The sequence below is a fragment of the Gavialis gangeticus genome, unplaced genomic scaffold (genome assembly GCF_001723915.1).
Source record: "Gavialis gangeticus isolate Ggan-Ray unplaced genomic scaffold, GavGan_comp1, whole genome shotgun sequence".
NCBI lineage: Eukaryota > Metazoa > Chordata > Crocodylia > Gavialidae > Gavialis > Gavialis gangeticus.
The window spans coordinates 21,189,541-21,204,059 of record NW_017729034.1 but is presented as its reverse complement, the minus strand read 5'-3'; the positions used below and the strand labels follow the sequence as shown (position 1 = coordinate 21,204,059).

The following is a 14,519-nucleotide window of genomic DNA, read 5'->3' as shown; positions in this document are numbered from 1 at the left end:
TCTGATGGCTTAAGTATGGTATTTAAAAGTTTTTTGGGGGGAGAATTGGCTTGTAGGTATATATATTTGCATTAGAATGGTTCAGGATGGGCCACAGAAGTTAAATGGTTTTTAAAAAGCCTTTGAGGAAGACAGGCTGTCTAACAAACAAGGAGACACAGTCTGAGAAACTGGGGGCATATACCATACTGTTCCATAACATGAAATAAGGTGGCACCAGCTTGCAAGGCTAAAGAGGGGGGCCTAAGATTCCTGTTTTGGGAAGGGTGTGCATGTGATGAGCTATGTGGACAGTGTGATAACCAACCACAGAGAAAAAACAATTAGCCATAGACACATATGAAGAGTCATCAGGAATTATCAGGAGGGAAGGAGAATACAAAAGCAGAGACATGAGAGTAACAAAGGGTCCTGCCCGGATTCCTCCCCATCCTCCGCCATCCCACCCAGGTCCCTCCTCCTTCTTGGCTTGTCTGGATGCCTACACATTCCTCCATGTCCTCCTCCCCAAGAGGGTCCCTGAGAGGGGTCCCCATCCCTGGAAGGGGTCCCTGAGGACACCATGGACAGAGAGCACACCACTAGCCTGTCTCAGCCACCCCACTGAGAGTTGGGGCTTAGCATCCCACCTCCAGGCTGCTGACATGCTGACATCTGACACCTAAGAAAGAGCCTCAGAGTGAAGCCTGCGTCCTGCCCAGATGTACTCCGACTCTGATGACAGCCCTAGAATTGGTAGCTATACAGAATTACTTGATTATTTGTATTGTTTATTTTCTGTTATCACTGTGTATCAATAAATTTGCCTATTATCAAATGGAAAGGTTGTGGTCAGTCTGAGGGTGGGCACCCCTGGAACAAGGCATCTGGGTCCTAACTCTAGAGCCAACAATTCCAGCAGATCACATCACCCATGTGCTACTTTTTGTGCAGTGTGGCTGATCATCCAAGTCTCATATTCATGGGCTCCACATCCTAAATGAATGACTATACTTAAACCAGAACAACAGCTAAAGGCAAATAATTAACTCCTGGAGAAATCACCAGGTGGGCTGAAAAAATCATTAAAACTTGAAGATTGTTTATATTTCCATGATTACTAGGGTATAATCTGAATGTGTATGAATAATTACACTACATCTCAGAGGCATAACAAGGCAGCAGGGCTCCTCAGGCAAGAGGATTCTCGAGGGCAGTGATGACTTCTGGTTACTGCCATGCCACCAGTGTGATTGTACAGCTGTGACAGCATCTCCTAGTCTTCTACACTCCCTCCCCCAAGTTGGCATCTGGGGCTGCTGCCCCATTTGCAATGCCCTAGTTTTGCTACTGCTAAAGTTGCAAATAATATGAGTCACAAAAACAGGGATATACCTTTTGTCAGTTTGTTTAACTACCTCAGTTAAATCCCAGCGGGGCTAGTGAAATACCGGTTCCCCCCCTGGCTCCTCCACCCCTGCTTGCCTGCCTTATTGCTTTCCTTCTTTTAGGAGGTGGGGTACAGTATACACTGGGCTGAAAGGTTTTTGTCCACTCATTTCTATGATGAAAAATACTTTTCAAGGAAGCAAAAAAAAAATGATTCTGTCAAAAGTCACTTTTGTTCCATTTTGAAGTTGAAACAGACATATTTCAGTTTCATAAACTGAAGAAAATATTGTAACAACAAAAGGAAAATGCATTAAATAAGACTCTCTCTCTCAGATCAAGACCCATCTCAAAACTCACCTTATGGATCAGTCATTATTACCTTGCCTAGAGAAATCCTCATTTTTGTCTGCATAGCACAAGTCCATCACTTCCATAGTTATTTATACTGTATTCTTTCCCAGTAACGAATACAGAGATATTTCTGATGAAGTTTTCCAGTACAAATATGTTTGTCCACTTAAAATTCCTATACAAGGACAAAGAAATCTACTACTTTTTTCTTGTAAGTACATCTCTTGATTTATATTCTTAGTGTTGTTTATATATAATATTTTGTTCCAGATTACTACTTTATTGTCTTGCAGTATTTGCCTCATTCTTCTCTGTCTTAGGGACCATAAATTAAAGTCAGAAGGCATTTACACTCCAGTAGTTCATTATCTACCAATGCTAATATTGTTACTGTCTGGGTCTCTCACTGCTTCCTCCTTGACAAAAAATACTATCCTACTAACAAAATACATTTGTTTAATTCCAATTTTATCAACCAATTCAAGGTCACCCAAAGCTATCACGAGCCTCATTAGGGAATTACCCTCATTTGTCTGCCTCTGATAAAAAAAATAACATTTTCCACAGTATATTTCACATCTTGTTTACTTTTCCTATATCATGTAACCATTTCAATCTATTATCTAGAAAAAGAGTAAGTATTTTTCAAAATCAAATGGTTTATCTTACATCTCTATCAACTCCCTGAACTCTTTGATGGTCTTAACACATTTAGATAACAAAGGCCACACTCTACTTATCTTATTCTTATATTGGATCTCAAAGGGGAACAGGCAGAAAGCATGTGTCCTTAAGCAATAGGGACTTGCAATGCAAGTTTAAATCTGAGCATGTGGTTTGAACCTGTATTTGTTGTTTCTGGAACCTTGATAGAGCACAAAGCTGGCTCCAGTTTACACCTACCTGTTTAAACTGTGCTGTTGCTAGCTTTTCACCAGACCACAAGGTAGAGACTGGGCAGAGGAGGTGTAGCATACTATACACCAGGAGACTTTGCCTTTCTCTTCTTTGTACAGCTGGGTTAGGGACCAACCAGAATTACAGCCTCTGAGCTCTCAGCACGATACTGATTATTACAAGCACTCCTAGAAATGGGATGCACACCACCCTCCCCAGTGAAATCAAGGGAAGGCAGGACATCCTTTTGATTAGGCAGTACAAAAGGTGAAATCTGGGAAGGGCTGTACATCCCTTCGGCACAATGTCTCATAAAGCTCTTAGTGGGCAACTATGGTACCTACCACTCAGGGCTGTGTCTTAATAGCAGTAGTACAACCGGGGGAGGAGAGGGTGATGAAGGCAACATCCTTGGTCATTGTCCTTGTGCTTGCATGAGTGGCAAGAGCAAAAAATAGCCATTGATGCAATAGTGGTTGATCACGCTGCCACCACTAGTATCATGGTAGCTGGGGCATCTCTGTGCACTGCCACTGCTCAGGGCACAGAGCTGCCCTGCTATGCTGCTGCTTAATAGCATCCACAAATAAACAAAGTTCGGATCTAAACCCAGAAAGGTTGGTTGGTTTGGGCCCTTCCATTTTACTTGGAGCATCACACATACACACAGGTACAGTTTTCAGTTTGCTCTGAAGAAAACCCTAATCATTCTAGCCACAATCTAACCTTCGCATCCACCTCAAACATCTCAGAGAAGACTTAACAGCATGGATCTCACAGTAATCAGATCCCCATAACTAATGTTTTATTAGATCAGGTGCACTATATTTGCTAGTACAGTATATTATGAAGTATCATAAATAATTAAAAATTAATCATACTTGTCAAAATAAATGAAGTACATTCTGTGATGCAGTATCCTTGAATTTTTTATGGAATTTATTTGTTTATTCATAAATCAGAAAAAAATGCAATAACCCACAATGGATTGCTTGTTAGTGTAACAACTCTTGGGCTGGAGCCAGAGCCCAACAAAGTCAATGGATGTTTTTTTATCATGTTCAATAGGATTTAAAATGAAACTTGCTGCAAATTTAATGCAAAGGACTCTGAACCAGGAGAGACTTGCATGCAAGCTTAGCTTAGCTTCCAGAATGTTATTAAAGCAAAGCATATGTGTAAGTCTTTGCCATATCAGAGCCTAATTTTGCAGATTAATGACCAACTGGATTGCTCTGGACATTGCCGTTTTATCCATTTACTGAGAAAATGCAGTTTAGTACAGAACTTGCTGCATAACTGAAAATACAGGTGAGCCAATAATTGATATTCCCTTACGTGCACACTGCAAAATGCCTCATTTAGAGCAAGTAACCACTAGCACTCTGTACCAGACTATACAATACATCCCACTGAGGTTCTAATAACAAGTAATGTTTAACTAGCACCTTTCTTCTGTGGCTCCCTAAATGTTTTGAAAAGGTGTGTAAGTGCTATGACTCCCATCTTTCAAAAAGGGGAAGCTAACATTGTGAGAAGTTAAGCAATTTTCTCAGTGGCACATATTTTGTCCCCTTGGCAGTAGCTCACTGTAGCATGGGAGATACCTAAACTAGCCTTCAAATAGCCAGCTCAGGTACTAGCAGCAGTTTGGCTGCAGTGAGAGTGAGGTCAGCATAGAGTAATTCATCCTGCTTCTCAGAAACAGAGTTTATATTGCAGCTGGGAATATAACCCAGAAGCTCTTCATGTGCTTCTCCATGTCAAAAACATCCATGACCCTTCTACATAGGGAGGATAACAAATCAGGCCGAGGGGGCTTGTCCTCATTAACAAAAGGTTTGCTTGACATGACTTGATAGTCAAGTGACAAGGATGAGCTAAATTAACTCTCAAATCTGGTTATGCTATCTGCTTATTTACTTCTGTTCATTACAGCCCATGAATGGAGATGGAATGGGAGTCAGATAATTGGCAGTACAATTTGCAAGAAACAAACAGTGGGGGTTGGAATTACTGTGCCTAATTATTTCACATTGAAACAGACCACACAAAATATCTGTGCCAAGCAGCTGTAATTAAAGTGATTTAAAATAGAAAGATGCTGGCTGCAAGTGCAGAATTTTCAAACAAGTCTCTCTATGCTGCAGTAGCCAGAGTCATTTGTAGATCAGGGCTACAGTTCCACCATTGGGCTTCTGGAGGGCCTGAAGTCAGCCCAGAAGGAAGTATCATCAGCTATTCCCAATCTGGAAGGTTACTTAGCTGGGATGTGAGACACCCTCATTTAAGTTCCTGCCCGGCCAGTTTCCTGCATCTGAGGCAACTACCAGATCACTGGGCTACAACAGAAAGTCTTGAGATAGCGTTTAAACACACACACACACACACACACACACACACACACACACACACACACACTTCCCTGTGGTGACTTGAGCCTATGTTCCAGTTTTTCTGGTCCAATTGTTAGGGCACTCATCTGTAAGATAATGGCAGACCACAGATTTGATCCTAAGGGTCCCACATCTCAGTGGATGCTCTAACCACTGGGTTACATAACCTGCCAATCAGCTACTTCTGTCCCAAGTAATATTTAGGCTATATATAATATAATGTGAAATTGCTGTTAAGAAGAAGAGCTTGAAAGAGATCCATGCCAACATTTTTCACCTACCTGGGATGGGGAGACACTGACATTCAAGCACCAGGTCAGTAAGGCAGAGCAAGAACCTGACCTTGGGCACTGGCTGTTCTAGAGTGTCTCCATTTTCACTTCCCCCAGCCCAACTCCTGAATATGAGGGTGTGGGCACACAGAGCAATTGAACTATTCCAAGAATGTCACTGATCAGGAACTGGTTCACAATTATCATGGTTCAGAGGCATCTGCATAAGGGTTCCAAGTAGAATGGTCACTGTTTAGGTATTGCAGTGCTGTTGAACCACCACTAGGGGGTGTGGTAGGTAATAGGGGTGTGCGAAATGGCTCCATTTGATTCAGATTTGGCCCAAATCAGGGACAGTGACTCGATTCATTGATTCAGATCATTGTCCCTGATTCAATTTGGCCGACTCCAAATCTGAAGATTCAATGCTGATTTGCAGAATCAGCAATTGGGACATAGACACCACTTTAAAAAGTTTTTTCTATATACCTAGAGGTAGCAGGCATGGCTTGTGATGCTGGGGCAGATAGAGCTCCCACAGAAGCGTGGGGAAGGGCACATGGTCAGTGGTGAAGCCGGAGGTGGACCAGAAGCACTTCTAGTCCACTTCCAGGTCTTCCAAGGAGCATGCAGGGCGCCCCCCCCCCGGTGGCCCCCAGCTCAGTGATTGGCTGCAGGGGGCCCTGGGTGCCCCCCCAGACCCAGGAGGAATCAGTTGCTGACCTGGGGGGGGGACACAGGGGAGCCCCCAGTGCATTCCTTGGTGGACCTAGAAGTGGACCAGAACTGCTTCTGGTCCACTTTTAGGTCTGCTGCCAAGCGTGCTGGGGAGCTCCCCATACTTCTGTGGGACACTCCATGCACCCCATCATCATAGCTATCACAGCCCCTTCTACCTTGAGGTATGTAGAAAAAGCATTTAAAGCAGTGTCTACATCTGAGTCACTGAATCGTTTTGAATCAATTCAGAGAGTTCTGAGTCTATTTGGAGAGATTAAAGGGTCTTCTGATTTGATTCAGATTTGGAGATTCAGCCACCAAATCAGGTTGAATTTCCACCAAATCGAATCAGGGACTGAAGCTTCTCACAGCCCTAGTAGGTAACCAGCCCGCCATGCCTTGCAATGGTAAATGCCCTTGAGTTTCCTCAGGATTTCCCTAGCAGGCAAACCCTGATTGGCTGAATAAGGGAAGGGGGCAGGTGCCTGGACTCCTGCTTCTGCATTTCTGAGGGACTGGGTATTCTGGGGGCTGTCAAAGGTCTCTGCATGAAGCTGCAGCTTTAAAAAGACTTTCTTTAGAAAGCCACTTATTTTTGATTCACACCTCCCTCCAACACACACTGAGTTTGGTAGGTGGGCAGGTATGCCTTTAATGCTAAATACTCATCAAATATTGGTCAAGGGAAAAATGAGCTGCTTGGTCAATGTGAACTGACTGATTCATTGTTAATTGCTCCTCACCTGGGAGGTGAGCAGTACCAGAGCAACCAGTTTCCCCACTGATGTTGGGAGGGGAGAGGGGAGGAACTGCATAGTGTGTGGAGGACTGACCAGACACTAGACACAAAAAGCTTCGTGTCCACATATAACACTGAACAAATTTGCAAATAAATGGTTTAAAAACAAAACACCAACACAACCCCTGATGATCCAGGTATACTTTGAAACATTGCAGGATGTTTAAACTGTTCTAAATGAGCTTGTATGTCTGGCCCCTTGCAGTTTAAATCACATGTAAAACAATCTAAGTGCTACGTATGCCCACATCCTGAGGAAACTTTCCCCAAAAAAAATTTCACTGAAACCATGATATTCCTAGTAAAACTTTCCAGTTGGATTTTTTGATAGTTTGACCCTTTCAGCAGAGGATTCCTGGACACCTCCAGGTCCTTGTTCATTCAAGGCTTTTGTCCCCAGCCCTACCCTCCTGGATGTCCTTCCAGTGTGGGATCTCCTCTCAGATCTGTTCACAGAGCCACCACATTTCTCATTCTAATCCTCCTTTAGACCCCACTCTGCTGGGATTTCTATTTAATTAGACATAGCCAGCCTACTTGAGACAAGTATTCTTATTATTCCTATCCTTCCTTCTCCTCCTCCTCCTGACTGCCTCTTCTTTCCTGTTTTTGCTGTAATCCAATTAAAGACAAGAGGCAATGAACATGAGCTTCCTCTTCCTACTTGAATGTAGTGTCCATAGTAAACTCTGCCCCTGATCTAGAGAGGGAATCTAATTAATTTGGGTATGTCATCAACCTTGCTGTTTACACTTACTCACATGATAAATCTCACTCAAGTCAGTGGGATTATCTGTATGAGTAAGGCTGTAGTAACAGGCCCTGAAGATGATATACAATAGATGTTTCTGTGAAAAGCTTAGCACATGGCTATAGCTGTGTCTCTGCTTCATAGTTTCATAGTTTCTAGGGTCAGAAGGGACCTGAGTGGATCATCTAGTCCAACCCCCTGCCATGGCAGGAAAGAGTACTGGGGTCAAACAACCCCAGCAAGGTGTTCATCTAACCTCCTCTTAAAGACCCCCAGGGTAGGAGCCAGCACCACTTCTCTTGGAAGTTGGTTACTTCTTGGAATGAGGCCTCAGAAGAAACTTTTCTTGACATGTTGTTTGTTTGAAAGTGGATTTGCCCCTTCTATACTCTTCTTTTTTCAGTTCCAGACCCTCAAGTAGCCTCTTGTCTTTTAGTATGAGTACTTTTCAAGCAAGTATGTACAACATCTGAAGAGGGTCAGAGTTTCTTTCCACTCTCCGATAATTAAATTGGCAGTAGTGCATGTCTGTAAATTCTCTGACACATAATGTGAACAAAGTATGCTGTTATTATAAGGTTTGATTCAAGGGTAGCAATCACCATCCAGAAGGGAAAAAACTCCTATGCTTTTATTTCAAAAGAGCAAAAACCCCAATGTTTACATTCATTATTTTTCATACTTCCAGATCTCTTTTATGATAATGCCAAAGCTTAGTGCTCCTTTTCTCTTGACATTCATTAAGAATCTTAAATCCTGGACTGAAGGAAACTGTCTGGCCAGCCTTTCTGATAAAGCAACTATACCCCAATGTTTTTGAAGCAAGGAAAAGCTAAGCAGAACTTTCAAATCTCATTCTTGGTCCTTCCATTCCCAGAGTGAGATTAAGCAACTTCTGTAATTTCCCTGAGTCACAGTTTACCCAGCATTGTCATGTAGTGGGTTCAGTCCATTGAGTCAGCGGCCACTTTAACAAAGAGGTTTCTTTATTCATGCCAATAGCACTCAGACATCCCCGAGACTCCTCTTGGCTTTCTCTCAAAACTACATTAATTCCTAGCTATATATATATAACAATGACATCATGGAAGGGAACAGAGTGACAGTCTTCTCTAACCTTTAAATGTATATGTATATAATCCTCACAAGCATGACATGGGGCTGGATTATCAATATACATTTAATTTTGAAGCCTCTGAGAAAAGGTTTCATAGAGCTGCAGTGTTATTGTAGTTCATCGACAGTACCAATGCCCAGTCTGGTTCAGGTTTTGTACAATATCATAATTGGTTTGAACCCACTCCCATTCTGCTTCCTGCATGTTCAGTGTTTCTGGACTCCTATTGAAGCAGAACACATCATAGGCTGAGCAACTCCCGTAAGGCTTTTTGCCACAGCCAAACTGTTGCAGCTGTCCTTTTGTATTCTAGAGGGTGCAGTGTCTAATAGCATGCCATTACACTGAAAAGATTAAATACACCTGCTCATCTTACCTCTTGATGAATCCTCAGAGTAATCTCTTTCTGGTACACCGGAAAGGTTTAGCTGGGAAATCTCCGCTGCACTCACTCTGTGCCAAGCCTCATTGTAGCTTTCCTTATCTTTCAATGGAAGAGAGTATTCCAGCTCACAAGATGATTCAAAGTTGCAGTCAAATACTGTAACAGGACAACAGACACAATACATGCAAGGTTAATACAAACCACTGTTCCCCTTCTGACTGGTCATATTTCTTACATAAATGAAGGCTGTTATCATTTACATTTTTCCTTGTGTTTTCTCCATATCCAGGTAACAAAGGGTACTGGGGGAAGCCAGATCAGATCAAATGACAGACAGGAGTTTCTTCACACTGGCCTGCACTCAAAAGGCACACTGTGGATGCAACAAAAGCAAGCCAAATTCCAGGAAAGACTAGAAGCTATTCAACCTCCACAATGTGGGGACAATGGAGAGGAATAGCACCAAAGACTTTAAAAAATACCGGATTTATCTAAAACAGGGGTGTCAGACCAGTTTGGCCCCTCAGGCTTGGATCCAAACTGTGGGGCTTTTCAAGGGTCAGCTCTGGCAGCAGGGCAAACAGCAGCAGCAGCAGGGGGCCACAGGGGATAACACAGCCATCATTAGTTCCTACCACTGAAATGCATCTTCAACAGGGCTCTGTACCCCAGATTTCTGCAGCAGGTCCTGTCCCTACTCATTTTGCTCCCTAATTCCTGGCCTCTCCATGAGCCAGATCTGGTCCATGAGCCACTTGTTTGATACCCCTGATCTAGAGAATGGACAACGCATAGATCAGCAATTGGGGGAAAATGCGATACAGAGCTTGTTGATTCAAAGTAAATTCAAGTCATTGCAGTCTCAAACCTACTTAGTGACCTATGCCTTGGTAGTCTTGGTCCAACTCTTCAAGGACAAACTTCTGAGACACAAACCAGAAGCCCAGCTGGCAAACAAAACACAATGGCTCATGGAAGATGAAAGAAATCATTCACTCCCAGAAACATGCTTTAGAACTGGAGGAAAAACATGTGCAGCAGTCAAAGCTTTATCTGCAGCTGCAAGTCTCCTGGATGGCAGAACTTCAACCCCCAGGGGGTCACCAGCCACCACCTTTCATCAGCACAAATTCTTTGAGAAAGAGATTTCTCTACCAACAACAAGCACTACTAGTGCAAGGTGAGATTTCCTTTTCCAAGTACAACAATTACATCATATTAGGATACTGACGGATTTGCCCAAGATAACTTGCAGTAATATTATGGGTGGAATTTATTTCTTAGTGCCACATTCAATTTTTTTTTCATTAATTGCCTCAAGCACATTTGCTTCCACAGCCTTAGCTTGTGGCTGACAACTACACATTCAAGGTAAGTCTTGTGCTTCTAAATTACATAAATAAAGCCAACACGCAAGGTCTTTTGGAAAAGGCTGCTGGTCTCAGGAGGTTTCCTTTAATATTCACACCATCCTGCCACCGTTATGAGATTAAAACAAATAATTTGAGTTGACATTAAAAAAAATCTCAGCTAGTTTGACTAAGCTTCAATTACATTCTCTATTAAGCATCTTATTTCTTTCTAGTCGGCATGGATTTATTTAGTTCAGCCTATTCTCCTGGCAGGATCACATCTTTTAATCCTAAGGTTAATACTGTTGCCCTCTCTCTTTACTTTTCCCGATAATTCACCTTTTTAATAACAAACTGGAATGAGCAAGGTCTAGAGTTTTTTTTTTTTTGGTTTACATTCTACTTTCTTAATCATGTATTTTATCACTCTCTTGGCATTTCTAACTGCTGTATCACATCACAGAGGCCATATAATGTAATGAATCCATGACCGTGCACAACAAGGCAATAACAAGGATAGAACTTGCATTCCCCCTACTTTGAATGAATAGGGGCTGTAACCTCTAGGATAATCTGTTAGTCATATACATTTTATGACATGGTGGAGAAGACTTTGGTCCACTTGGCAGAGGACAGTGGTACGCCATGCTACCCAGCTTATTACAATGCTGCAACCATATTGCAGCTTTTTTCGTTTCTATTTTCCACTCCTCAGGCTTTATTAAAAATCTGTAGAGTGAAGGAGGCTATTAAGTTTTGTGCCAGTACACAAAGGAACAGACAAAGAGCCAAAATACCTAATTTAATATTAGTCAGCAGATGTTGTAGTGAAAGCAGAGACTTAAAAGAATGTAACTGTGAGAAGAAAAAAAGGAACTTTGCCTCAGCTCGGCAAGCTGGTTCTGAGCTCTTACTCTTTAGTCAGTCCAATACTATTTGTTATTAAGGGTTCACACCTGGTGCCCACCAGAGTTTCCACAGGCATCATAGATCTTACTATGAGGGATCACTAGAATCCCTGAGTAGAACCCAGGCTTCTCTGTGTTACATGTGTTGTGCAGGCAGATTGCAAGATCCCTACCCTGGCAAGTTTAAAGTTTGAGTCCTTAAAGGGTTTTGCATAAGCTTTAAACTTACATATGCCTAAACCTACGAAATGTGCAATAGGACTTTTCACATCTGTTAAGTTACCAACCTGTAACAGGGCAGTCTGGCCCTTTAAGGGAGACAGGCAGCCATGGGGTAGGAGCCCAGTTGTGGATGACTAGCTGGTAGTTAAAAAGTCCAAGGGGAGACTATTTTTGGATGGTCTGAAGGAATCCTAAGGGCCAAAGCCCAACTGCATGGCAGCATGCACTCCAATCCTCTTACATTACCCTTCAGAAGTGTCCCAGCCTTAGGCCTAAATCTGGAACAAAAATGCAAGCAGTAAACATGACAAACAATAGAAAGATGTGGGTGACACTTATAATCACAAAGCTACAGAAGCTGCATATGTAAGCATGCCTTTGTGCATTCTACAGAAAACCTTCTATTTTTATTCCCCATGTCCCAGCATTTACACCAGAAATCCCCTTTTACACAAATGTGCAGCTTGCCTGACAACTGCAGAAACTGCCAATAGAAAGAAAAACATCTTTGATTCAGTAAAAAAAAACAAACAACCCAAAACAAACTCAAAAACACAACAACAACAACATCTACATTCTCAACTTGGGACCAAAATACACCCTGGGATTGCCATTGGCTTTTCCCTGAATGTCTTCAGTGGCCAGGAATTAAGACCAATACAACTCAAAAAGTGAAAAGCTGAGGCTTGGGAGGAGGCATGGCAAGAAGAGTCTGTTCATACTCCTTGTGGCCCACTCCTCCCATCCTCCTTCCAGAACTTCTCAAGCCTTCATTACAGGCCTCTGCTCTGCTGACAGTACCAACCTTTCATCTCCCATTTGTTAGATGGTGCTTAAAAGTGCCCTTGAGCATAAGAGCTGCTCCCTGTTAACATTTACAAAACCATTGCTGCATTCTCCTTCATCACTTCTTAAAACCATATTTTGCCTGCAAAAAACTTGACAGCTGGAGATCTGGTAGCCAGAGACTTCTCTTTAACATGGCACTATGTTTGGACTCCAAGATTCATAGGCCTGCACTTTGTTTTCTGGTTGCATAGTAGAGGGGTGTCCAACCTTCAGCACACAAGTCACAAGTGGCATAGGTAATCTCTCTGTTTGGCACATGGCAAACTGGGGGTGGGGGACAGGCAGCAGTGGCAGATAGAAAACAGAACAGCAGATTAGGCAGGGAGCACAGGATAGGGAACAGAAGCAGAGCAGCCAGTTGGGTAAGGAAAGGGGATCAGAGTGGCACTTTGGGAATATATGGGATGTCTGCCAATAAGATTGCCCCCCCTGGAACGGCACATAACAAAAATAGCCCCTGATCTCTAATTGGGGGACCTATTATTCACTGGAATATTACTTTCAGAAAACAAGTAAATAATAGCCCAGATCCTCACTAATATGACCCCCAAGGGCAATTAGAGCTGCCCACCTGCAGTGAAAATGTAAAGCACAGCAGAAGACAACAATGTTACTTCCCCCATTTTGTGTACAAAACAGTAACATACACCACTCTGCAGTGGTCTGGCTTAGCACAGCCCCTAAGATCATTTTAAAATAGAACATTATTCCCTACAAAAGGCTTACATACCTCAAGAGTGTCTGTGCTTTTCATTAAATCATTCAAATATATAGATGCAACTTATGTGACAGCCCCCATCAACTGAGTATTTGAACACTTAAAACCCAGTAAACATTCTCACAACACCATCATGACCTAGGGCATTCCTACTTGTGGACAAACACAGAGAAGTCATATGACTACTAAAGGTTGCAAAGGAACACTGTGGCAGAGATGGGAATTGCCCCAGATCTCCCAAGTACCAAGCCAAGACAGTAACCCTTAAATTAGCAGTCCTCAATCATTTTAGACTCAGGGCACCTGTGGATAGACTCAAGACACTTCTGGATAGAATCAAGATGCACCCAGAAAATGCCAGCTTTTAGGGTGAGATTATACATTACAATTAGATGATATGAAGAGCACTCAAAACTTGACTGCTCACACATTAAGGCTCACTGACAAGTGCCAAGTGCTCTTTAGGAGTCTTAAATTTACACCACTTCAGGCAAGGAGCATCTTTAAACTGTGTTACTTAGAGCTTAAGTTAAGTTAACTTCTGGATGTTCATCTGACAGATAACTACTAATCTTCAGTCCTCCAATACTGTAGCAAGCACTGCTCCCAGGTGGACTAGCTGTTGTACAGGACTGTATGGTCTTGGGCTGAGAGCTGGGAAGAGCTGAGCAACAGGTGGATAGGGATGGGGTGAGTAGGGAGGGAGAAAAAGAGGTGAAGGGGGTAAGGGAGCTGGGGGAGGGAGCATAGGGAAGGGGTGATGGAGGACAGGGTTGGAGGGGGGAAGAGGGAGAGGGTAGGGAGCTGCCAAGCTACCCTCCCCAGCCCCCAAATTGCCCTTTCCACCCTCAGATTGCTCCATGGCCATCTTATGTTCCCTCTCTGTTCCCCACTGGCCCTTGCACCCATTGTCCTGCTGCCCCAAATAGTCTGAAAGTGGTAGAGTTGCTGAGGGGGTGGGGTCCCTCAGACCATGCTGCCTCTACATGCATAGATATAGCCCCATCCAGACCCTGAAACTGAAGGGGAGGTGGAAGGAGGGGGAACAAGGACCTGCCAAGCAGCTACAGGGCCCAATGGGGGCTGGGTATAGGTGCATGGGCGCAGGCAAGAAGAGGCAATCTCTCCTACCGCTGCTGCCCTTAAGCTGACTGGGGTGGCAGGACAGCAATCCAGGGGTTGAGGGGTCAATCAGGGGGTGAGGGGTAGTTATGAGGTGAAGGAGAGATCTGGGGGGCAGAGGGAGCAGTTCAAGTAGCACAGGGGTCCCTTCCCCCCTCCTTCCTAGTTCAAGCTGTGATTAGAGAGCCAGCAAACAGGGCAGGCATGGAGCAGACTTGCAGCCCTTAACCACACCCTTGCTCACCAGCCCTTTAGTGGCAGGTGTGAGCAGTGCACATTAGAGAGGTTT

The 14,519-nt window shown here is 43.4% G+C and overlaps 1 protein-coding gene across 1 annotated transcript in view; it reads right to left on the bottom strand.

The window, feature by feature from the left end:
• Positions 1-14,519, bottom strand: part of ALK (anaplastic lymphoma receptor tyrosine kinase) — a 607,969-nt gene that overhangs the window by 476,273 nt on the left and 117,177 nt on the right. Inside the window, exon 3 of the mRNA XM_019527591.1 lies at positions 9,051-9,215. Within this exon, the coding sequence (XP_019383136.1) occupies positions 9,051-9,215 (165 nt within the window). The remainder of the gene's footprint in view (positions 1-9,050; positions 9,216-14,519) is intronic.